The sequence below is a fragment of the Sphaerodactylus townsendi genome, linkage group LG05 (genome assembly GCF_021028975.2).
Source record: "Sphaerodactylus townsendi isolate TG3544 linkage group LG05, MPM_Stown_v2.3, whole genome shotgun sequence".
Classification (NCBI taxonomy): domain Eukaryota; kingdom Metazoa; phylum Chordata; class Lepidosauria; order Squamata; family Sphaerodactylidae; genus Sphaerodactylus; species Sphaerodactylus townsendi.
Window position 1 is genome coordinate 7,039,643 of NC_059429.1, and position 23,207 is coordinate 7,062,849.

The following is a 23,207-nucleotide window of genomic DNA, read 5'->3' on the forward strand; positions in this document are numbered from 1 at the left end:
ATGGGTTCACAGCTGCCTCCTCTCCTCCATTCTGTCCTCACAACAATCCGGTGAGGTAGGTTCGGCTTAGGGACTGGCCTCTGAGACATCCAGTGAGTTTCCGTGGCATGAATGGGGATTCAAAGCAATTGTTTCCACTGGACCAGGGGTCGGCAAACTTTGGCTCTCCAGAGGTTCGTGGACTACAGTTCCCTTCAGCCCAATTGGCCCTGCTGGCAGGGGCTGATGGGAATTGTAGTCCATGGATCTCTGGAGACCCGTCATTTGCAGACCCCTGAGCTAGACTGTGTCGAATCTCTTCTTGTGTCAGGGGAGGTGTTGGGAAGGGGGGCTCAACACTGCCGAAATCTGTGGTATAATTTGATGTGCTTGGATTGCAGAAACACTTCCGGGAAAGCCCAGCATGGAAGCTTTCTGGTGGCTGTTAAACTGGAGAAAGGAGAGGCACCGCGGCCTGCTGGCGAGAAGCCCCACAGTGAAGAGGAGGTGAGACTGCTGGTGCGTTCACCTGGCCAGGTTATTACTTCCCCTCCTCCCATCACCTATTGGAATGGGAATGCTGGAGTTCTAGGGGTTTGGTTGTGTCCTTAATGGTTCCAGACTTGACTCATCGCTCTTCTCACCGGCTCCCCTGGGAAGATTTTCATTGGCCCTGGTGGGCGGCCTCTCGTGAAGAAGAGTTGTGTCCCCCATTTCCCCATTTCTCTCCTGCAAGGAGACTCAAAGGGGCTTACAAACTTCTTTCCCTTCCCCCCTTACAACAAACACCCTGTGGCAGGGGCGTAATGCCCATTGGGCAAGGTGGGCAGTTGCCCAGGACATCACCTTGTGGGGGTTCGTTTTTGGGTATTTTTAATGGTTTTCCATTTTTGGCCTGCAGGGGGCGCGGTTTTTAGGCTAGCGGCACCAAAATTTCAGCGTATCATCAGGAGACTGTCCTTATGCTACCCCCCACGTTTGGTGAGGTTTGGTTCAGGGAGTCCAAAGTTATGGATTCCCAAAGGTGGTGCCCCCATCCCCCATTGTTTCCAATGGGAGCAAATAGGAGATGGGGCTACAGTTTTGAGGGTCCATAACTTTGGCCCCCCTGAACCAAACTGCACCAAACCTGGGGGGTATCATCAGGGCAGTCTTCTGATGAGACCCTGAAAGTTTTGAGACTGTGCCTTGAGACTGAGCCTCCACAGCTCAAGCGACAGAGCGGGGAATCAAACCCAGTCCCTCCAGATTAGAGTGCACCTGCTCTTAACCACAACGCTACCGCTGCTCCTGAGAAGGGAACTAGGAGACAGCTGGGAATCTGGAGGTCCAAAATTAAAATGCGTGACTTGGTGTAATCAGAATAGTTTGTTTTTTTAAAATCCTGTGTACTACAAAGAGGATTTAATGCCCAGGTGATCCCCGTCCTGTGTGGAGAACTCATTTTGCAGTGTGCATCAATTATGTAAAAGAGTGGCTTGATTTTGCCCTTTTGGCTGGCCTGCGGCTGAAAGCTCTGCTGGCTTCTCGCCAGTAGCACTCTGGGAAAAGGCAACAGCGGCGGGTGACCCCTGAGCTCAAACGGGTCCTGGTCCACAAGCATCTCTTCAGAACCATGAGAGCTAGAATCTTGCCTTTTTAAACCTGAGCGGCAGCCATTCTTAGGAAGGTAGATTCTTTGCCAAGTACTTGCTTTTCATTGCGACTGTTGCTGATGTTATGGTTATTATCCTTATTATTGTCATTTATATTGTATTATTATATTGTTGTGCACCGCCCTGAGCCCTTTGGGGGAAGGCGGTATAGAAATTAAACATTACATTACATGTAAAAAGGCAAACTCTATGCTGGGGATAATTAGGAAAGGAATTGAGAATAAAACTGCAAAGATTGTCATGCCCTTATATAAAGCAGTGGGGCGACCGCACTTGGTGTCCTGTGTTCAGTTCTGGTCACCACATTGCAAAAAGGATATTGAAGAGATAGAAAAAGTGCAGAGAAGGGCAACGAGGATGATTGAGGGACTGGAGCACCTTCCTTACGAGGAGAGGCTGCAGCGTTTGGGACTCTTTAGTTTGGAGAGGCGACGTCTGAGGGGGGATATGATTGAAGTCTATAAAATGATGCCTGGGGTAGAAAATGTTGACAGAGAGAATTTTTTCTCTCTTTCTCAAAATACCAGAACCAGGGGGCATTCATTGAAAATGCTGGGGGGAAGAATTAGGACTAATAAAAGGAAACACTTCTTCACGTAACGTGTGATTGGTGTTTGGAATATGCTGCCACAGGAGGTGGTGATGGCCACTCACCTGGATAGCTTTAAAAAGGGCTTGGACAGATTGATGGAGGAGAAGTCGATTTATGGCTACCAATCTTGATCCTCTTTGATCTGAGGTTGCAAATGCCTTAACAGTCCAGGTGCTCAGGAGCAGCAGCCGCAGAAGGCCATTGCTTTCACATCCTGCACGTGAGCTCCCAAAGGCACCTGGTGGGCCACTGCGAGTAGCAGAGAGCTGGACTAGATGGACTCTGGTCTGATCCAGCTGGCTTGTTCTTATGTTCTTACATTACAAATCCTTTTCTTGCGCCCCTGAAGAAGAACATATGAAATACGCAATAGTTTTAGTTGAGAAGGTACAAACCTCTGTTTTCATCCCCAGCCGGTGAAGAAGCGGGGCTGGCCAAAGGGCAAGAAGAGGAAGAAGGTTCTCCCCAATGGGCCCAAGGCTCCGGTGACGGGCTACGTCCGCTTCCTGAATGAACGTCGGGAGCAAATCCGAATGCAGCACCCGGATCTGCCCTTTCCAGAGATTACAAAGATGCTTGGGGCCGAGTGGAGCAAACTGCAAATCACGGAGAAACAGGTGAAGCATGCTTCTAGTTTGAAATTGCTGTGTAAATTTGTATTATTACTAGTAGTAGTAGTAGTAGTAGTAGTACCGTGTTTCCCCGAAAATAAGCCCTATCATGATTTTTCAGGATTTTTGACTTAAAATATAAGCCCTACTCCAAAAATAAACCCTACCGGTAGTTACAGCTCAGGATGATGTGTGCTCCTTGCCAATGAGGATGCAGCCTGCATCACACGTGACAGGGAAACAACGGGGCTGCCGAGAGCCCGCCTTAATGAATTGTGAAGGTACCGTATTTCCCTGAAAATAAGACCTACCCCGAAAATAAGCCCTAATGCATCTTTTGGTGCAAAATTTAATATAAGACCCTGTCTTATTTTTGGGGAAACACGGTAGTACTAGAATAATAGATTTGGAAGGAGGCATACAGGTCATCTACTACTACTAGTGTTACTACTATTACTACTGGTAGTATTACTATTACTACTATACTACTAGTAGTAGTATTACCATCACTAATAGTACTAGTGCTATTACGAGTAGTAGTAATAATAATGCACTACTACTAGCTAGGTGAGGTCAGTTTAATCTGAGGGAAAGCGTTTATCCAAATTTGGCTATATTAGTCTTGGCAGAAAATAATATAAGGGAAATCTTGCCTTTATAAAATACAAGATCAGTAATAAACAGCACGGAAGTTTAGCTGTAAACGTAGCCTGTAGGTGCCATTGTTGCCAGAACCCAAATGTAAACATTTCACTTATATTTTGGGAACATCCAGTGGTTAGAAAGTTGTGGCACGTGATACTGGAAAAACAGGAGAGCCTTACCATGGTGACCTCTTGGGGGGAAGGGTAAAATACAGAATACACTAGACAGGTCCAGCTTTTTTCGGCCCTGGCCCCCACCTGGTGGAATGAGCTCCCAGCTGAGATCAGGGCCCTGCGGGACATCGGTGAGTTCCGCAGGGCCTATAAGACCGAGCTCTTCCGCCAGGCTTTTCTATCTTTCCAGCTGGCCTGACCGGAACATTGTGACCTCCAATGGGTGTCTTTTATGGGGGTTCCGTACTTGCGGGATCGTCTTACCCCATATGTCCCAAACCGGTCTCTGCGCTCGGCAGAGGCCAACTTACTGGTGACCCCGGCCTGGTGGAACGCTCTCCCTCCAGCTGTCAGGGCCCTGCGGGATCTCAATGAGTTCCGCAGGGCCTACAAGACTGAGCTGTTCCGCCGGGCCTTTGGGGAGGCTGGCCGCTGATGGGGGCCCCCCCCCCCTTTATAACATCAGTGGATCCTTTATAACATCAGTGGATCCTGCCATCCCCTCTCCCTTTCTCTTTTTAGGAGATTTGATTGCAGGTGCCATCTGCTATGCTGATTCAGTGTGCTCCATTTTAATGGGGTGGGGTTTATTATATAGAGAGCCTAATTAACTAATATTTAACTTATTTTAGTCTTGATTTTATTGTGCTCTAATTATGTTTGCTGTTCACCGCCCTGAGCCCTCCGGGGGAGGGCGGTATATAAATATAATAAATTAATAAAATAAATAAAATAAATTAATTTTATCGCCATCTATTTGTCTATTGTTCTACTGTTTTAAGTTTTAATTGGTATTTTATTGTATTGTTTTATCTGGGCTATATTGATGTCCGCCGCTCGGAGCCCTATTGGGAAGGGGGGGATATAAATCTAAAAATAATAAATAAATTGGAGAAACAGACTGGATTCAGATCTTGCAATTAAAGCTGGGGTCCTTGGCCTTTCTGAGCTTGTGGGACACCTGTGGAACTCTGACCTAGCGTGGGAGGTGCATCCGCAAAATGGTTACCATTGGAGGCAGAGCCTGCCACGGCATTGCTGCTGCAGCTTTCCTTCGTACACACAGTGAGGATCCTTGGGCTGTAATGGCAGCTACTGCCAAAGCATATGTTTTTATATGCCAGTGAAATTTTCGGTGGCCAATCAGATGCCTTGCTAGTCAGAAGCCCCACCTACCCGCAACCACCTTTTACATACACTTGGCAGGCACCAGAAAAGGTGTTGGCAAGAACCATGACACCCATCAGTGCCTTGTTGGGGACCCCTGCACTAAACCCTGGGTTGTGAATCAAACTTGAGTCTTACAGACACTGGGAGCAAAGCCAGGGATGTCTATTTCTTGCTTTCCAAGAGGAAGGACATCTTCTTTACACTGCGGTCTCCTAAACTAGGCAGCTGTGAGTGATAGTACTAGTTGATGAACTGTGGGTTGTGAACTCAGACACAAAGAACACTTAAGGCAGTGGTGGCGAACCTATGGCATGGGTGCCAGAGATGGCACTCGGAGCCCTCTCTGTGGGCACGAGCAAACAGAGTCACACCCCCACCCCAACACATCTAGGCTGGCCTGGGCCGCTGGGCTTGATTATTAACATTAAACCTAAGACCTAGTTTTGGGGAAGCAGTGTAGGTAACCCTGTTAAGCGCTGTTAAACCCCACTGATTTTCATGCGAAGAACTAAAGCGTGATCCTTTACCTGGGAGTAAGCTCAGTTGCTGGCAATGGGGCTTGCTTCTGAGTAAACCCTCCTAGGGTTGTGATTCACCCATTGGAAGAGTTGCACAGTTGCTTCAAAGCAAAGCCATCGACTACCACCAAGCTTACTCCCGAGTAATACATGCCTCGGAGCCAGCCATTTTTTCTAAACTAAAGCCTCAGTATTCAGGTTAAATTGCCCTGTTGGCCCTTTGCGAGAAATAAGTGGGTTTTGGGTTGCAATTTGGGCACTTGGTCTTGAAAAGGTTCGCCATCACTGACTTAAGGCAATCTGCGGTTAACAGATCCCCTTGTTTATGGCCCTTGGATGGCGCAAACCGACAAACCTTGGTTTGCCTCCCTTTCTGCATGTGGATGTCACAACTTAATCTGGGCTCAGGTCTGATTTATAAACTCCAGTTGGTTACGATGTTTGAACGTGTCCGTCGTTCTCCTTCCAGAGATACCTGGACGAGGCAGAGCGGGAGAAGCAGCAGTACATAAAAGAGCTGAGGGAATACCAGCAGTCTGAGGCCTACAAGATGTGCGCAGAGAAGATGCAGGAGAAGAAGATCAAGAAAGGTGCGTGTGCCCGTCCCTCCCGAGAGGTGTTCTACTTGGCGTGAAGGTGATCCGGTGAAGTTTTAGGAATGAGATCTCCGTTCCTGTATTGCATACTCTGCAATACGTGGTGGAGTTAAATACAGGCTCCCAGGAGGCCAGTTCATGGCAGAAACTCCCTGTTCTGTCTCTGCTATGCTTCTTCTTGGATTGCAGGCAATTCAGCTGTGTGGGGAAGAGGAGTGGGATTATTCAGTCACTTCTCATATCATTGTGCAGCAAAACTGTGCTCTCAGCAGTGGCGTAGGAGGTTAAGAGCTCGTGTATCTAATCTGGAGGAACTGGGTTTGATTCCCAGCTCTGCCGCCTGAGCTGTGGAGGCTGATCTGGGGAATTCAGATTAGCCTGTGCACTCCCACACACGCCAGCTGGGTGACCTTGGGCTAGTCACAGCTTCTCGGAGCTCTCTCAGCCCCACCTACCTCACAGGGTTTTTGTTGTGAGGGGGGAAGGGCAAGGAGATTGTAAGCCCCTTTGAGTCTCCTGCAGGAGAGAAAGGGGGGATATAAATCCAAACTCCTCCTCCTCTTCTTCTTCTTCTCTTGGAAGAGGCTGTCTGTCAGGTCTCTGCTTGAGTTACTTCACTGGGGCTAGCCTTTTTCTTGGAAACAGTGACCCTGTAGCAATCTAGCGTTGAAGGCTTTCATGGCCGGAATCAAATGGATGTCGTGGGTTTTCCGGGCTGTGTGGCCGTGGTCTGGTAGTTTTTGCTCCTACTGTTTTGCCTGCATCTGTGGCTGGCATCTTCAGAAGAAGAGTTTGGATTTATATCCCCCCTTTCTCTCCTGTAAGGAGACTCAAAGGGGCTTACAGTCTTTTTTCCCTCCCCCCCACAACAAACACCCTGTGAGGCGGGTGGGGCTGAGCGAGCTCCGAAGAACTGTGACTAGCCCAGGGTCACCCAGCTGGCGTGTCTTGAAGTACACAGGCTAATCTAGTTCCCCAGATAAGCCTCCACAGCTCAAGTGGCAGAGTGGGGAATCTCCAGATTAGAGTGCATCTGCTCTTAACCACTATGCCACTGCTGCTCCGGAGGCATGTGACGGTGAGATGTATTAGGAACAAAAAGTACCAGACCACAGCCACACAGCCCAGAAAACCCACAACAGCCATCTGACAGAAACACCGTGTGAATTTATGCACACTCAATAATCCTGACTCTTCCACCTTCTACAAATATACTTTTTAAAAAGACATGGTTTGGATCTCTGGACATTAAGTTGGTAGAGGACTAAGCTGAGATTTGGGGTCTGAGTTCTATTGGTGTGCCTCTAAGCAACGTCATCTTCAGAGCAGCAGTGGTATAATGGTTAAGAGCAGGTGTACTCTAATCTGGAGGAAGTGGGGTTTGATTCCCCGCTCTGCCACTTGAGCTGTGGAGGCTGATCTGGGGAATTCAGATTACCCGTATATACTCGTGTATAAGCCGAGGCACCTAATTTTACTACCAAAACCTGGGAAAATGTATTGACTCGCATATAAGCCAAAGGTGGGAAGCCGGGAGGCAGAGAGGCTCCTTATTTGGGCAGTGACTCCCCCGATGTCATTGCCCAAATAAGGAGCTCCCTCCACCTCCTCCTGGGTTTGAGGAAGCCCAGCCAGCCCACAGGCAGAGGGAGCTCCTTATTTGGGCAGTGACTCCCCCTGATGTCATTGCCCAAATAAGGAGCTCCCTCCGGCTGGCTAGGCTTCCTCAAACCCAGCAGGGAGGTGGAGGGAGCTCCTTATTTGGGCAATGACATCACGGGGAGTCACTTCCCAAATAAGGAGCTCCCTCTACCTCCCCCAGTTTGAGGAAGCCCAGCCAGCCAGGGTTCCCCTTCACCGTCTGAGGAGGGCTTGTGCAGCCGCAGGGTGGTTGTCCCGGCCACGCCCCCAGTTATACACGAGTATATACGGTAGCCTGTGCACTCCCACACATGCCAGCTGGGTGACCTTGGGCTAGTCACAGTTCTTCGGCGCTCTCTCAGCCCCACCCACCTCACAGGGTGTTTGTCGGGAGGGGGGAAGGGAAAGGAGTTTGTAAGCCCCTTTGAGTCTCCTATAGGAGAGAAAGGGGGGATATAAATCCAACTCTTCTTCTTGCCTTGACCGACCTTTTTCCTTAATACTTGTAGAGGATGCAGCACTGGGAGCTGTCAACACCCTGCTGAATGGGTACAAGGTAAGCACCTCAGTAGGAGTTTGGGAAAGATTTGAAGTCTCTTATTAAGAGTATCAAACCTCCCTCATGTGACAATGGGAAAAGGGGAAGAGCTGTGACTCAGCGGCAGAGCCCGGGCACTATCTCCTTATTTCTGTCGCCCCACCTATTCCCTCCCTTCTTTTCCACGAAGCTGACTCAGAAACTTTGGGCCAAATTCTCACTCAGCCTATCCCACCTCACAGGGTTGTTATGAAGATAAGATGGGGAAATTATGAAGATAAGTTGGGGAAGGGAGACCCACTAATGTTGCCATGAGCACAAAATATGTGTTTGGAGGGGAAGAGGCTGTGGATGAACCAATAAAAATGATTTGCTCAGTCTTTTCCCCTACCTTCCACTTGGCCTTCAGATCTTCCCTTTCCCCACTAGACTGTAAGGTTACAATATGGCTTATTGCGTCTTCCCTGACCCTGGCCTCCTTCTCTCTTTCCTCCTCTGCCAGGTTGGAGAGGGTGGTAGTGACGGTTTCTCGACGTTTGACACCCCCATATTCACAGAGGAATTCTTGGATCAGAATAAAGGTACCAGTTGGCTTGTGAAAGTTAGGGCAGCCTCATGCCCCCCCCCCCCCATTGATGGTTAATTTTGACCAACCAAACGATAACAAAGGTTATTAAAGTGTGCCTGTAGATGTCAGGCCGTGCCATCAACGGCCTGCCAGAGTGCACATCTCCAGAGTCGCTGGGCAGGCCATCTCCGCCACCCCAAGGCCAAGGGGCCTCTTTCTTTTGTTCGCATGTAACTAGTCAAATACAGCTTACTCCTTATCTTTCTTTCACAGGGAGTAACTCGCCTTTCCCAAAACAATGAATCTGTAGTACTGTCTTTCTCTGTCTTTCACATACTGATATTGGGGGAATGCAAAGGGGGGGACTTTATGGGTTGAACCAAACTGTAAGCTTAAGATATATACTGAGGCTAGGGAGTTTTTGTTTTAAATTTTTAATAAATTTAATAAATTAATAAAATAAATAAATAATGTAATAATTTTTTTTAAATAAAGGTCACTTCATCAACAGTATGTCCATCTACTTACATGCTCCGTCATACAAAACATCAATAACAAACGAAAAACAAAAACAAAACCATCACCTAATGACATTATCTATAACATAATTAATTAATTAATTAATTATGAGGCCAGGGAGTTTTGCATCTCAGAGTCAGCTACCTGCCCGTTGGGCTGACACAGTTCTAATAAAGCTCTGGAAACCTTCTTGAAACTTGTTAGTGACTGGAGTACCAGACCCTTGCAGTAGACTCTGATCCCAAATCTTGGGTGCATGCAGCCCTTGGCATGTTACGAGGTAGTCTTCTTTGTTTGCTTCATGTGCCCGGGGGCTTCAGATCGCCACGCTGCAAGCAGGTTGAGGAAGCTAGAAAGCTGTTCTCCAAACTGGACATCCCAAGTTTGAGAGGACATTGTGAGGAAGGGAAGTCTATAAAATTATGCATGGGGTAGAAAATGTTGACAGAGAGAAATTTTTCTCTCTTTCTCACAATACCAGGGGGCATTCATTAAAAATGCTGGGGGGAAGAGTTAGGACTAATAAAAGGAAACACTTCTTCACGCAACGTGTGATTGGTGTTTGGAATATGGTGGTGATGGTGATGGCCACTAACCTGGATAGCTTTAAAAGGGGCTTGGACAGGTTTATGGAGGAGAAGTCGATTTATGGCTACCAATCTTGATCCTCCTTGATCTGAGATTGCAAATGCCTTAACAGACCAGGTGCTCGGGAGCAACAGCTACAGAAGGCCATTGCTTTCACATCCTGCAGGTGAGCTCCCATAGGCACCTGGTGGGCCACTGCGAGTAGCAGAGAGCTGGACTAGATGGACTCTGGTCTGATCCAGCTGGCTTGTTCTTATGTTCTTATGAAGCTAATAGATTTGTTCGGGAGAGGGGTCTGGGATGATTGGAGTGACGTCTGGCTGTCAAGTGCCTGATGTATGACTGTGTGCTGTGTGTTTTTGACCTTGGTTCCCACTCCTGTGCGCACCTAAAACTACTGTTGGCCGGCTGCCTGGAGTTCTGGCTGAGGCTATTATCCAAGTCTGTGTGTTATCTGTGTCTGAACTATTCTGTGTGAATATGCTTTGTTTATGTTATCTGAGGAGAAGTGGGATGCCGTTCTGATTTTATACTCTTGCTGTAACTCTGAAGCTCCAGAGTTCTCCTGTCTTGGTTTTGACTCTATCGTAGCCAGTGATTAAAGAAGAAGAAGGAAAAGAAGAAGAAGAAAAGAAGAAGAAAAGAAGAAGAGGAAGAGGAGTTTGGATTTATATCCCCCCTTTCTCTCCTGCAGGAGACTCAAAGGGGCTGACAATCTCCTTTCCCTTCCCCCCTCACAACAAACACCCTGTGAGGTAGGTGGGGCTGAGAGAGCTCCGAGAAGCTGTGACTAGCCCAAGGTCACCCAGCTGGCGTGTGTGGGAGTGCACAGGCTAATCTGAATTCCCCAAATAAGCCTCCACAACTCAAGCGGCAGAGCTGGGAATCAAACCCGGTTCCTCCAGATCAGAGTGCACCTGCTCTTAGCCACTGTTCTTAGCCACTACTGCTCCTGTTTGTAGTTACTTTGCCTGGACTCAGTCTGTTCGTTACGTTAGGAGAACTCTCCCTTCTTCAAAGCATCCTTTGATAGTTCACTGTACAAGGGTGCCTGAACCGACAGGTGTTAGAATCTGTTGGACGCTGGATACGGACTCTGAGGTGTCCCCCAAAGAGGGACAATACTGAGCTATATGGTCCCAACTGATATATAATAATAAAGAGCCCTCATGTCCTAGGCAATCTACAGCAACTCCATAGGGCCGTGGTGGCGAACCTTTGGCACTCCAGATGTTATGGACTACAGTTCCCATCAGCCCCTGCCAGCATGGCCAATTGGCCATGCTCATGCTGGCCCGAGCTTTGATGGCAATCCCTTAACCTCTGGAGATACTCTATAGAAGTTTTAAAGAACGAGAATGTTTCAGAAGTGGTTTCCCATCGTCTACCTCTGTGTAGTGACCCTGGACCTCAGAGTGGTCACCGGGGCAGATCCTATTTAGCTTCCAAGATCTGAGCTCGGGCTATTCAATCTGTTATAAGGTAGCTTTATGTGTGGATAAAAATCTACTTCTGTACTCTTGTGCTTTTACACAGTGTGGTGTAGTGGTTAAGAGCAGTGGACTCTAATCTGGAGAACCGGGTTTAATTCCCCACTCCTCCACATGAGTTGCGGACTTTAATCTGGCGAACTGGATTTGTTTCCCCATTCCTCCACATGAAACCTGCTGGATGACCTTGGGCTAGTCAGTAATTCAGAACTCTCTCAGCCCTACCTGACTCACAAGGTGTCTGTTGTGGGGAGAGGAAGGGAAGGAGTTGTAAGCCACTTTGAGACTCCTTAACGGTTGAGAAAAGCAGTATATAAATCCAAACTCCTCCTATTCTTCTTTTTCTCCTTTTCTTTTTTCTTCTTTGATCTTTTTTTCCCTTTTCCTTCTAGCTAGAGCAGGTGCCCTTAATATGGGGCCCGTTGCTGCCATGGCGCCTGCTGACAACTTATCTGGCATTGATGTTAGGAACCACATATGTATAGAATGCGATGCATAGTATGTTTAATGTATTTTGTAGAACTTGTTATATAGCACTTTAAGTACTCGGTTCACTTTTGTATTAGTGATACGGTTACGAGCAGTGGTGGGATCCAAAAATTTTAGTAACAGGTTCCCATGGGGGTGGGATTCAAACTGTGGCGTAGCGCCAATGGGGCTAGGCAGGGCACAATGGGAAGTGGCGGGCATTCGAGTGGGGCATTGCTGGGCAGGGCTGTGGCAAGGATGCAGCCGCTGCACCGGTCCTTGGGCGGGAAACGAATGCACGCAGGTGCAGGCTGCCACGCACGCCTGTGCACCTCCTGCTAGACTGCTTCAAGTTCTGCGTGCTACTGCTGAGAGGAGGGGCGTAACTAAGGCGAAATCGTGGCGAAATCACCAATTGAAGTAGCCCCTCTCCTTTTACACAAATAATTAGTAACCTGCTCTCGGGAACCTGTGAGAACCTGCTGGATCCCACCTCTGGTTACGAGCTTTTACACATGTTCACATATTAAATAATTTAAGTGGCTGAGTGCAACCTGCTGTATTTTGCATTTCCTTCCAACTTATCTGGCGCCCACAAGTGGGTGGGGCCAGGTGGGGCTTTCACCAGTGAGACTTCTGATTTGTCACTGGAGATTTGGTTGCCTGTGCAGATTTTTAAAAGTGTTGCTCAGGCAACAGCTGCCACCGCAGTGCAAGGATCTATAATGTAGGACAGCTATATTATTATTATTATTATTATTATTATTATTATTATTATTATTATTATTATTATTATTATTATTATGCAAAACGGTTATGCAGCAAACAAGATCAATATGCTGGATTTTTTGTATTTACATCACCGTCGGACACTTCCCAAGCATCTGGAAGGACTGTGTGATGTGTCGACGAAATATCGCGTGCAGAGCAGTAGAGATTGGCCTTTGCAGCTGACATATGGTGATTTTGTCGAAGCCAATTGTTTAAGTGCCGTTCAAGATCTTTAGGCGCTGCACCCGAATGTGCCGATCACCACTGGGACCACCTTTACTGGTTTGTGCTTAGAGTCTTTTGTGGATTCAATCCTTAAATCACAAGCCGTGTAGTAAAGAGTTTTTCCAGTTGCTTCTCATCAATCCTTCATGCGCCCACAGGAATTGCAACATCAACTATCCACTTTCTTTTTTTTTTTTCCACAATCATTGAGGTCGAATATTGTGTTCCAAAACTTTTGTCGATCTGGTCGAGGAAGTCCCGGAAGTAGTTTTACGCGTGTTCATTTTTTCAGTGACCTTTTCAGTTGTGATTCCGCAGTTCTTTGTCACAGGCAGATGGTAGTTGTGGCACAAGTTCCAGTGAATCATCTGAGGAGCAACAGTATTATGCCTCTGCTTGTAATCCGTCTCTTGGCGATCTTCTTGCAGCAGCTAAGTATGTGATCTATTGTTTAGTCTGCTTCCTTGCAGAGTGCCAGGATCTGTAGTTGACTTTTTCAATTCTGGCTTTGATAGCGTTTGTTAATTGCTTTGTTCTTGAGCTTACTGCAAGAATCAAGCTCTCAGTCCTTTTCAGGGATTTCCCGTTGTGAGCCACAACCACGTTTTTTTCCTTGTCCAATTTGTCCTCCAATTTTTTCTAGGAACTTTGTCCATGGAGAGCCTTCTTTTGCCAGTTTTTCTCTTCTGCTTTGCAATTAATATTTTTAAATTCACTCTTTGTCTTTTGCACTTTGAGCAGTTTTCTGCTGCTGTTGACTTCCATCAATGTTGGTTCTTCACTGTTTTCATAATCTGCCAGTGCATGTTTCTCTTCTTCCACCGTTTGTTTCACTTGCGAGCCCTCTACCTCCTGATTTTCTGGAGTAGGTAAAGATCTTATCAGCATACTCGCCCAGGTGTAATGAGTAGTGGATTGTCATCAGTTTTCTTGTTTTCTGTCCAGATCATCCAGCTCTGCTAGCGTCCGGTTCCACAATTCAGCAGTGTAATCTGATGGCCAGACATGCGGCCCAGGTGTTGATAGCCTTGATATTCCGCGTTTGAACTGCTCTTCAAAATTTTCTGACCCTTTGGACATATTCTCTGCTGACCACATTTTTCACATGTCGTAGCGATGGTTGTCAGCTGTAGTATTCCCAGGTATTTATAGGATTCAGGTTGATTACTTTATGGTTTTCATTAGAGGCATCTCTAATGCCTTACTGTCAGTAATTTTCCTTTCTTCAATGCCACTGTGGGCATTTTGTCCAAGCCGAACTCCATACTAATGTCATTGCTGAAGATTTCTACGGCTGTGTTGGTCAGTGACTGAATTTCAGTTTCTGATTTTCCATAAAGCTTTAGATCATCCATGTACAGCAAGTGGGAAATTTTTGGTGAATTTCTTGCAGTTTGATAGCCCAGGTTTGTTTTTTTTGTAGGGTGACAGTGGGATCATTACAGTGATGAACAACAATGGTGACAGTGAGTCACCCTGGAAAGGTATATCTTTGATGTTGACAGTTCGTAGCTTTGGTTGCCCATGAACAACTCAGTTTTCCGGTGTTTCATTGCATTTTGATAAACTTGCTAATATTTTCACAAACCCCAATGACTCCAGACGTTTGATGATCAACTTATTGTGGCAATGAGTCGAATGCTTTTTGTAATCAATCCGTTGTATACAGGTTTGTTTTCGCGGCTTTTACGGTTCTCAGTATCATTTATCAATCAGAAGCTGATCTTTGGTGCCCCTACTTCTTCTTTATTACCTTTTGTTCTACTGGCAAGATGTTATTTGCCTCCGTAATCTTGGATTTGATCAGCAATTATGCCTGTCAGCAGTTTGAACATTGTAGAGCAAACCGTTATTGTATAGTTTCTGGTATTGTCCCTTTTGCTGGAATCTTTCGCATCAGTATATGTTTTCAGTTACTATCCATTCACTGATGTTTCCAGTTTGCGATTTCATTGAATTATTCTAGGCCATTTTTTGAGTGCAGGCTGGTCAGATGTTGAGCAAAATCCATGCAACTGATCATTTGCCAGGTGATGTCAATTACTGACTTTCTTCATCTTTTACTGATCATTTCTGTTGTTATTCGAAGTTTCTCATCTTGATTTCTTTGAAAATTTCTTTTCAAAGTCTTTTATCCACCCAGCATTTTGTTAGCCTTTTTCTGTTCCTAAAATCTTTCAGAATGTATTGTAGCTGTTTTCTGGACTTTCATTCTGCTGGCTGTCTGCTGATTCAGACTCTGGTAGAACGTAGCTTTGATCAGATTGAAAAAGTTGATTTTGTTTAATACTGGATGACTCTAGCATCATATCGTTCCATTTTTCTGCCTGTTCCTGTGATTTGTTTTTTCCCAATTTCAAGTGCCTCTTCCATTTTTCTTGTGTTCAGCCAGTATTTTTAATCAGGTTATTCTTTATTTTGACATTTTCAGTTTTGTTCCTTCATGTTCTTCAGATTGCTGCATCGTCGCAGGTTCTTGATTTTTTAACTCCAACCTGATTTTCCATTTTGGTTTCCAGTCATTTTTTTCTTAGCGGGCTTCAGTTTTGTATCCCAATTCTTGTGTTACAATCACTGCGTGCTATTATCTACCAAGCTGATTAGTTTCTTCCATTGATGTTATCTGGATAGTTGAAGTGCAACATTCATCTTCCATTAGAGGTGCCGAATGTTTTCTTGGTACTGTTTTCAATGTTAGCGATCTTTGCCTTTCTTCCTTTGATGCAGCATAGGTCAAAATTTCTCTTTAAGTTCTTGTTGCCTTGTGGTCAATGTGGCGGAATTAATGCGAAAATGGCCACAGGTTTTCATGCAAAATTTCTGCATTTTCTTCTGGCCAGCTCCAAAATGTTCCAGTGGACTCAGATATTGTTAGGAACTCCTACAATTGTCTCCACAGTTGCCTGTTCTACTGTTTCATGATTTTTTCGTATTTCTTCAGTTGACTTCTTCGGAACGTTTTACGGTTGTAGTGTGGAATAGGTGGTGCGTTGAATCTGGATATTGAGTTTCCACAGCCGGTACATCCATTTTGGTAGCCAGCGGCTTTTGGGGTTCGATTTATGGTAGCAGTTCATGACAGTTCAATTCTCTGACATTGAAAATTTCTGCCGCTTTGGTAGTTGTTTTTGCTTCAGTTGCCCTGCGGAACCCATGCCCTGGTTGCTCAGCAATGGGTCCTGGTTCCTGTAATATGCCAATAAATGGGATGCCCAGGTTCACCAGCACCAGCAGCGGTCATATTATCCTGAAGGCGGCGACCGGGCGGTATAGACTTCTTTTGAGTTTGTTTCACCATATTTTTAATGGGTTGGGTGCGCAATAGTCCTTCTCCTCAATTGAGACCACTCTGGCATGGTTGAACCTGCGGTAGTTTGCACTACTGCCAGCACAGCTCTCAACATCGCAGAAGCAGTTAAGCCCCGCCAGCGACAAGGCGGCACCCGGTGGGGGGTTTATTATTAGGATTATTATTATTATTATTATTATGATTATTACTATTACTATTACTATTACTATTACTATTACTATTACTATTACTATTACTATTATTACTATTACTGTTACTATTACTATTACTATTACTATCACTATTACTATTATTATTACTATTACTATTATTATTAATACACATAACAACACAGCACAAGTGTCTGGAATTCATCTCTGAATATGAGTCCTTCCAAGGACCTAGGATATTAGAGGTATTTCGCGTAGAATATTAATGCAGTTCCTAAGTGCTGCTTTCTGCAGCATGTGGACTGATGTTCTGTCAAGTTTAGGCTTTCAGATGTTTTCAAGATTTCTTAGGATTCCTCCTAGGACACCGACTACTAGTGGGATTACTGTTCTTTTGCCACAATGTCGTTCAACTTCAATTTGTAGGTCCTTGTATTTTTGTGATCTTTTCAGCTCTTTGTCCTCTACCCTGTATCAACAGCTTTTGTGGCATCGTCAAGCTGTTTTTCTCTACCACTGTTATGTCTGCAGGGTGTTGTGTGCCAGGTGTCATCTGTCTGTATTCTAAAGTCCCAAGTGGCCCTTCTTGATTTTCTGTAGTCTTCTCTGGCATTACTTTCATTACCAGTCTTGCTACAGACAGGCCGTACTTTTCACCAAAGGTTCCAGTGCACCATTGCTGCTATTTTATTGTGGCCGTTGAGATAGTCAGTATGGGCTATTATTATTATTATTATTATACTTGTATACCGCCCTGACTGGTCCCACCACCTGTGACTGCTGTTTTATGACTTAGTGCCAACCAGGGGTCTGCAACCTGCGGCTCTCCAGATGTCCATGGACTACAAATCCCATCGGCCTAACGTGGTGGTGGGATTGTATCTATGAAACCTGGAAGCACACAGATGCTATTCAAAGGTGCCCGCGGCTCAAAAGCTGAGGACCCTGAGCTCAAGCCTCCATTGGTTATCCTTAGAACACCTGTGATGCTCCGTTACAGGTGGAGGCTCAGAGGCCATCCGTGTTCACCTGATTTGGGGGGCAGCAGAACTGGGCCCTAAATTCAGCCATGTTTTTTGTCTCCTTCTCCCCGCCCCGCCGAGGAGTAGCCGGGAACTCCGGCGCCTGCGGAAGATGAACACCGAGTTTGAGGAGCAGAACACCATTTTGCAGAAGCACACAGAGAGCATGAGCTCCGCCAAGGAACGGCTGGAGCAGGAGCTGGCCATGGAGGAGAGGCAGACGATGGCCCTGCAGCAGCAGCTCCAGGCCGTGCGCCAAGCTTTGACGGCCAGCTTTGCCAGTTTACCCATCCCAGGTAAGCAGGGCAGGGCAGGCGCGTAGCTGCAATGGGGACATCCAAGGCATCTTGCCCCGGGTGCCGCCATTGCAGTCATATGGGGGGCATTTCAGGACGGGGTGGGGCGTGTCAGGGCTGGGGAGGGGGCATGCGGGCAGTTCATGCCCCGGGCGCAGTTTCCCCTCCGTCACTGGGGCAGGGCATGATCCCAGAGCCCTGGAGGCCACACCCTCTTCAACCTGTATCGCGGTCAAGTCAACCTTTATTGGCATATCAGCATAAAAGACAGGCAAAAGATATCTATATATAATATAATAGATCTTGAGAATCGGCTGCAGTACTATAGAAGTCTTACTGTACATTTGTGAACGCATCTCAGTGGTGAGACTTGGAAATTTGGCTGTTATATTACCAACCTCACTGTTCAACAGATATAAAGGTGTTTTTGTTAGTCCGACAAACTTTTTTTCTTTGCCTGACCGGCTGTAAAAGATTTAGTGGCGTGGGAGCAGCAGTGGCGTAGGAGGCTAAGAGCTCGTGTATCTAATCTGGAGGAACCGGGTTTGATTCCCCGCTCTGCCGCCTGAGCTGTGGAGGCTTATTTGGGGAATTCAGATTAGCCTGTCCACTCCCACACACGCCAGCTGGGTGACCTTGGGCTAGTCACAGCTTCTCGGAGCGCTCTCGGCCCCACCTACCTCACAGGGTGTTTGTGGTGAGGGGGGAAGGGCAAGGAGATTGTCAGCCCCTTTGAGTCTCCTATAGGAGAGAAAGGGGGGATATAAATCCAAACTCTTCTTCTTCTTCTTAGTCTGGTTGTCTCATAGAGAGGGCCGTACAAAAGCACGTACTCGAGCAATTCTAGACAGTTCACTGTGCATAGGCAAACTTTCTCAGGATAAGGATTTTTCAACTGTCTCCTTGCAGCAAAGCTGATGGTAATATGTTACATCTTGCGTGTGGAAAGGCTCGGCGCTGATTGGGCTCTGTTAGTTGGATTAAATACTTTGTCAGACAAGCTACCTTGGAGTGAACAAAGCAAAGTGGTTTTAAAGACAAACGCATTCGTTGTGACTGAAGGTTTTGCGAGCCAGGTTTGTTAGAGGCATGTTCAGTTGGTAGGTATATACCTGCAAAACAACATAATGGAAAGTGTGGTGGGGGTATTGCAGAAAGAGAGTAGGTGTCCCAGTTCCCTGGCACATAGGTGTGATGCAGGGAGGGGAGGTTGTATGATATAGCCCAGTGACGGCGAACCTTTTCAAGACCGAGTGCCCAAACTGCAACCCAAATCCCACTTATTTATCGCAAAGTGCCAACACAGTAATTTAACCTGAACACTGGGGGTTTAGTTTAGAAAAAACGTTTGGCTCCAAGGCGTGCATTACTCGGGAGTAAACTTGGTGGTAGTCGGTGGCTTTGTTTTGAAGCAACCATACAACACTTCAAATGGTTGACTCACGGCCCTAGGAGGGTTTAGAAGCAAGCCCCATTGCCAGCAACCAAGTTTACTCCCAGGTAAAGGATTGCGCTTTAGTTCTTCCCATGAAAATCAGTGAGGTTTAACAGTACCTAACAGGGTTACCTACACGTTGTGCCCAGCGGCCCAGGTCAGCCTAGATGTGTGGGGGGTGATTTTCCAAAAAAAAAACCCATGATGAACTCTGTGCATGCGTGCCCACAGAGAGGGCTCTGAGTGCCACCTCTGGCACCCGTGCCATAGGTTCGCCACCACTGATATAGCCCAATTGGCCATGCTGGCAGGGGCTGATGGGAATCGTAGCCCATGAACATCTGGAGAGCCGCAGCTTGCAGACCCCTGATATAGCCTGTCCTGCCCAGTTATATACTGGCCTTGACTATAATTCCCCTCCTAACAGGAGGTGGCTGTAGTAGCTAGGGTTTCCCCTAACAGCCAACACACAAATTGTTAGTTGTTGCTGACTGTTAGCGGAAACACAGACTACCGTATCCACCTCCCGCCAGGAGGGGAATTATGGTCAGGTCCGGTAAATGACTGGGCATGACAATACCCCAATGTCATCAGATCTCAGAAGCTAGAGCAGTGGTGGCGAACCTTTTCGAGACTGAGTGCCCAAATTGCAACCCAAAAGCCACTTATTTATCGCAAAGTGCCAACAGGGCAATTTAACCTGAATACTGAGGTTTTAGTTTAGAAAAAACAGTTGGCTCCGAGGGATGCATTACTCGGGAGTAAGCTTGGTGGTAGTCGGTGACTTTGCTTTGAAGCAACCATGCAAGTCTTCCAACGGGTGATTCACGACCCTAGGAGGGTTTGCTCTGAAGCAAGCCCCATTGCCAGCAACCAAGCTTACTCCCAGGTAAAGGATCGCGCTTTAGTTCTTTGCATGAAAATCAGTGGGGTTTAACAGTGCTTAACAGGGTTACCTACATTGCTTCCCCAAAACTAGGTCTTAGGTTTAATGCTTATAATCGAGCCCAGCGGCCCAGGCCAGCCTAGATGTGTGTGTGTGGGGGGGGGGGGGACGGGGACTCTGCGCGTGCCCACAGAAAGGGCTCTGAGTGCCACCTCTGGCACCCGTGCCATAGGTTCGCCACCACTGAGCTAGAGTCACTAGTGAGAGAGGCCACCAAGGAAGGCTCCATAGTAGAAGGTAATGGCAGGCCACTTCTGCTTTTTACTTGCCTTGAAAGCCCCTTGCTGTAGCCACCATAGGTCGGTTGTGATTTGATGATCCTTCACACACAGGTATGTTTCTGAGCATATTTAAAAATACAATCAAGTCGAAAGGATTATCCCCAGAGAATGACTACTCCCAACTGGAAAAGGGTTGGTTTTTATACCCTGCTTCCCCCCCCCCCCCTTTAGACGAGCCTTGAAAGCACTTTCCCCTCCCCACAACAGACACTTTTTGAGGTAGGTGAGGCTGAGAGAGTTCGGAGAGAACTGTGACATCCAACAGGAGGAGGGCGGAATTGAACCTGGTACTCCAGATTACAGCCCCCTGCTCTTAACCAGTTTGCCACACTGGTCAGAAACTGGCCAAACAAGAATTGTTAGCGTGAACCTTGAGGAAGGGACTGTTAACCCTCTCCTGGATTGAAGTCTATAAGATTATGCCTGGGGTAGAAAACGTTAACAGAGAGAAATTTTTCTCTCTTTCTCACAATACTAAAACCAGGGGGCATGCATTGAAAATGCTGGGGGGAAGAGTTAGGACTAATAAAAGGAAACACTTCTTCATGCAACGTGTGATTGGTGTTTGGAATATGCTGCCACAGGAGGTGGTGATGGCCACTAAGCTGGATAGCTTTAAAAGGGGCTTGGACAGATTTATGGAGGAGAAGTCGATCTCTGGCTACCAATCTTGACCTTCCTTGATCTGAGATTGCAAATGACTCAGCAGACCAGGTGCTCGGGAGCAGGAGCAGCTGCAGAAGGCCATTGCTTTCACATCCTGCAGGTGAGCTCCCAAAGGTATCTGGTGGGCCACTGCGAGTAGCAGAGTGCTGGACTAGATGGACACTGGTCTGATCCAGCAGGCTCTTTCTTATGTCCTTATGTTCTTACGTACCTTGGGACCTAAACAGTCTCAATCCCTATACCGTTGAGTCGGGCTCTGCAAATGAATTCATGTGAGTAAAAGCAACTAGACCAGCAGGGGCAAAGGTCCTATCCTCCCTCCGTGTTTGCTGTACTGTTCTTATCGATTTGTTGTTGTTGTTGTTGTTATTGATTTATTATTATTTTTAAATCTTTGGGAAGCTTTCCAAAGAAGAACAAGAAGATTTAAATTCCCCCTTTCTCTCCTATAGGAGACTCAAAGGGGCTTACAATCTCCTTACTCTTCCCCCCTCACAACAAACACCCTGTGAGGTAGGTGGGGCTGAGAGAGCTCCGAGAAGCTGTGACTAGCCCAAGGTCACCCAGCTGGCGTGTGTGGGAGCGCACAGGCTAATCTGAACTCCCCAGAAGAAGAGTTTGGATTTATATCCCCCTTTCTCTCCTGCAGGAGACTCAAAGGGGCTGACAATCTCCTTGCCCTTCCCCCCTCACAACAAACGCACCCTGTGAGGTGGGTGGGAGCTGAGAGAGCTCCGAGAAGCTGTGAGCTAGCCCAAGGTCACTTGGCTAGTGTGTGGGAGCGCATACAGGCTAATCCTAGATTCCCCAGAAGAAGAGTTTGGATTTATATCCCCCTTTCTCTCCTGCAGGAGACTCAAAGGGGCTTATAATCCTCCTTGCCCTTCCCCCCTCACAACAAACACCCTGTGAGGTAGGTGGGGCTGAGAGAGCTCCGAGAAGCTGTGACTAGCCCAAGGTCACCGTGCTGGCGTGTGTGGGAGTGCACAGGCTAATCTGAATTCCCCAGATAAGCCTCCACAGCTCAGGCTGACAGAGTAGGGGAATCAAACCCAGTTCCTCCCAGGGGTTCCGGAACGCACCTGCTGACACCTCCACCATGGTCCCGCCATCTGAGGTGGTATGACTCATTTTACCACCATGGGTGGCCCTGATGCCTCATTTTCTCCCTGAATGTGTGAACTAGACCTAAATCTGTGGATCGGGGAAGGAACCGTGGCAGAGGGGAGCTCTTGCTTTGCATACAGAATACCCCGTGTCTCGTGTCAAAAGCTATCTTAAGATTTGCTAAGGGCTTCAGTTGCTAAGTGGAGGGGACAGTTCCAAGCTGGGCAGGCCACAGGTCTGACTTCACCTAACGTTGGTCTGTGTCCACAGAAATTATGTCCCGTTATTGTCTGTAGGTGTTAAACCTGCTCTTCACAAGTACAAAAATTGCTGTTGGGCAAACCTCAGTTCTTAGTTTACAAGAGACCAACCACCACAGGTTTCTAGTCCTCGAAGCTTCACACATAGGCTCAGAACTTAGACAGGCCGTCTCAGAAGTGAGGACAGCGTGGTAAGGTTGTCAGGATTCTTCGCCCTTCTCTGGGGCTGCTCGAATAAATTATGCAAAATTAGTTAATGTTAATTTGCATATTGTACTGGAGTCGGGTTCCGCACAGGGTCACGGATGGGATTCTTCTTCTCCCCCAACAGGCACGGGAGAAACCCCTACGCTGGGCACTCTGGATTTCTACATGGCTAAGTTGCATAGTGCCATCGAGAGCAACCCAGCGCAACACGAGAGGCTGGTGGTCCGCGTGAAAGAGATCTTGTCCCGTATTGCCAGGTGAGCGAGGGGCCTGTCCTCAAAGGGGAGAAGGGCTTTTGCAAGATAGGCCTCATACTGGGTGAGTTGGTTGTCCCCGTTGCAGTTATGGCAGGGGGCTGCAACCTGTGGCCCTCCAGATGTTCACGGACTACAATTCCCATCAGCCCCTGCCAGCATGGCCAATTGGGAGAATGACAGGGTATAAATGAGGCAAATAAAGAAATCTTTTGAGTGGCCGTGAAGGGAAAGGACTCTGCTTGGCAGGTAGAGTATCTGCCAGGCTTGCAGAAGGTCCTACGTTGAGTCACCAGGATCTTGCGTGAAAAGGATCAGGTAGAAGACAATAAGAAAAAACACTGTCTGATCCCCCTGGAGAGCCGACTGAGTAGGCCAGGGGTCTGCAAACTATGGCTCTCCAGATGTTCATGGACTACCATTCCCATCAGCCCTGCCACTTGGCAGTGCTGGCAGGGGCTGATGGGAATTGTAGCCCATGAACATCTGGAGAGCCACAGGTTGCAGACCCCTGGGTTATGGCTTCG

At 47.2% G+C, this 23,207-nt stretch overlaps 1 protein-coding gene across 1 annotated transcript; it reads left to right on the plus strand.

The window, feature by feature from the left end:
• Nucleotides 1-306: 306 nt before the first annotated feature.
• Nucleotides 307-23,002, plus strand: HMG20B (high mobility group 20B). The gene is made up of 7 exons (XM_048496702.1): nucleotides 307-486; nucleotides 2,640-2,843; nucleotides 5,813-5,933; nucleotides 8,090-8,136; nucleotides 8,621-8,699; nucleotides 17,207-17,524; nucleotides 22,551-23,002. The coding sequence occupies exons 1-7, from the start codon at nucleotides 364-366 to the stop codon at nucleotides 22,685-22,687; spliced, it is 1,029 nt and encodes a 342-aa protein (XP_048352659.1). The 5' UTR covers nucleotides 307-363; the 3' UTR covers nucleotides 22,688-23,002.
• Nucleotides 23,003-23,207: the final 205 nt, after the last annotated feature.

What these genes read in the sequence shown, in the direction of transcription:
- HMG20B (XM_048496702.1), top strand. Translation starts at nt 364, where the DNA reads ATGTGCTTGGATTGCAGAAACACTTCCGGGAAAGCCCAGCATGGAAGC. An exon ending in GGAGAAGAAGATCAAGAAAG is followed by an intron (nt 5,934 to 8,089) that starts GTGCGTGTGCCC and finishes TAATACTTGTAG; the next exon opens with AGGATGCAGCACTGGGAGCT. An exon ending in ATTCTTGGATCAGAATAAAG is followed by an intron (nt 8,700 to 17,206) that starts GTACCAGTTGGC and finishes GCTCCGTTACAG; the next exon opens with GTGGAGGCTCAGAGGCCATC.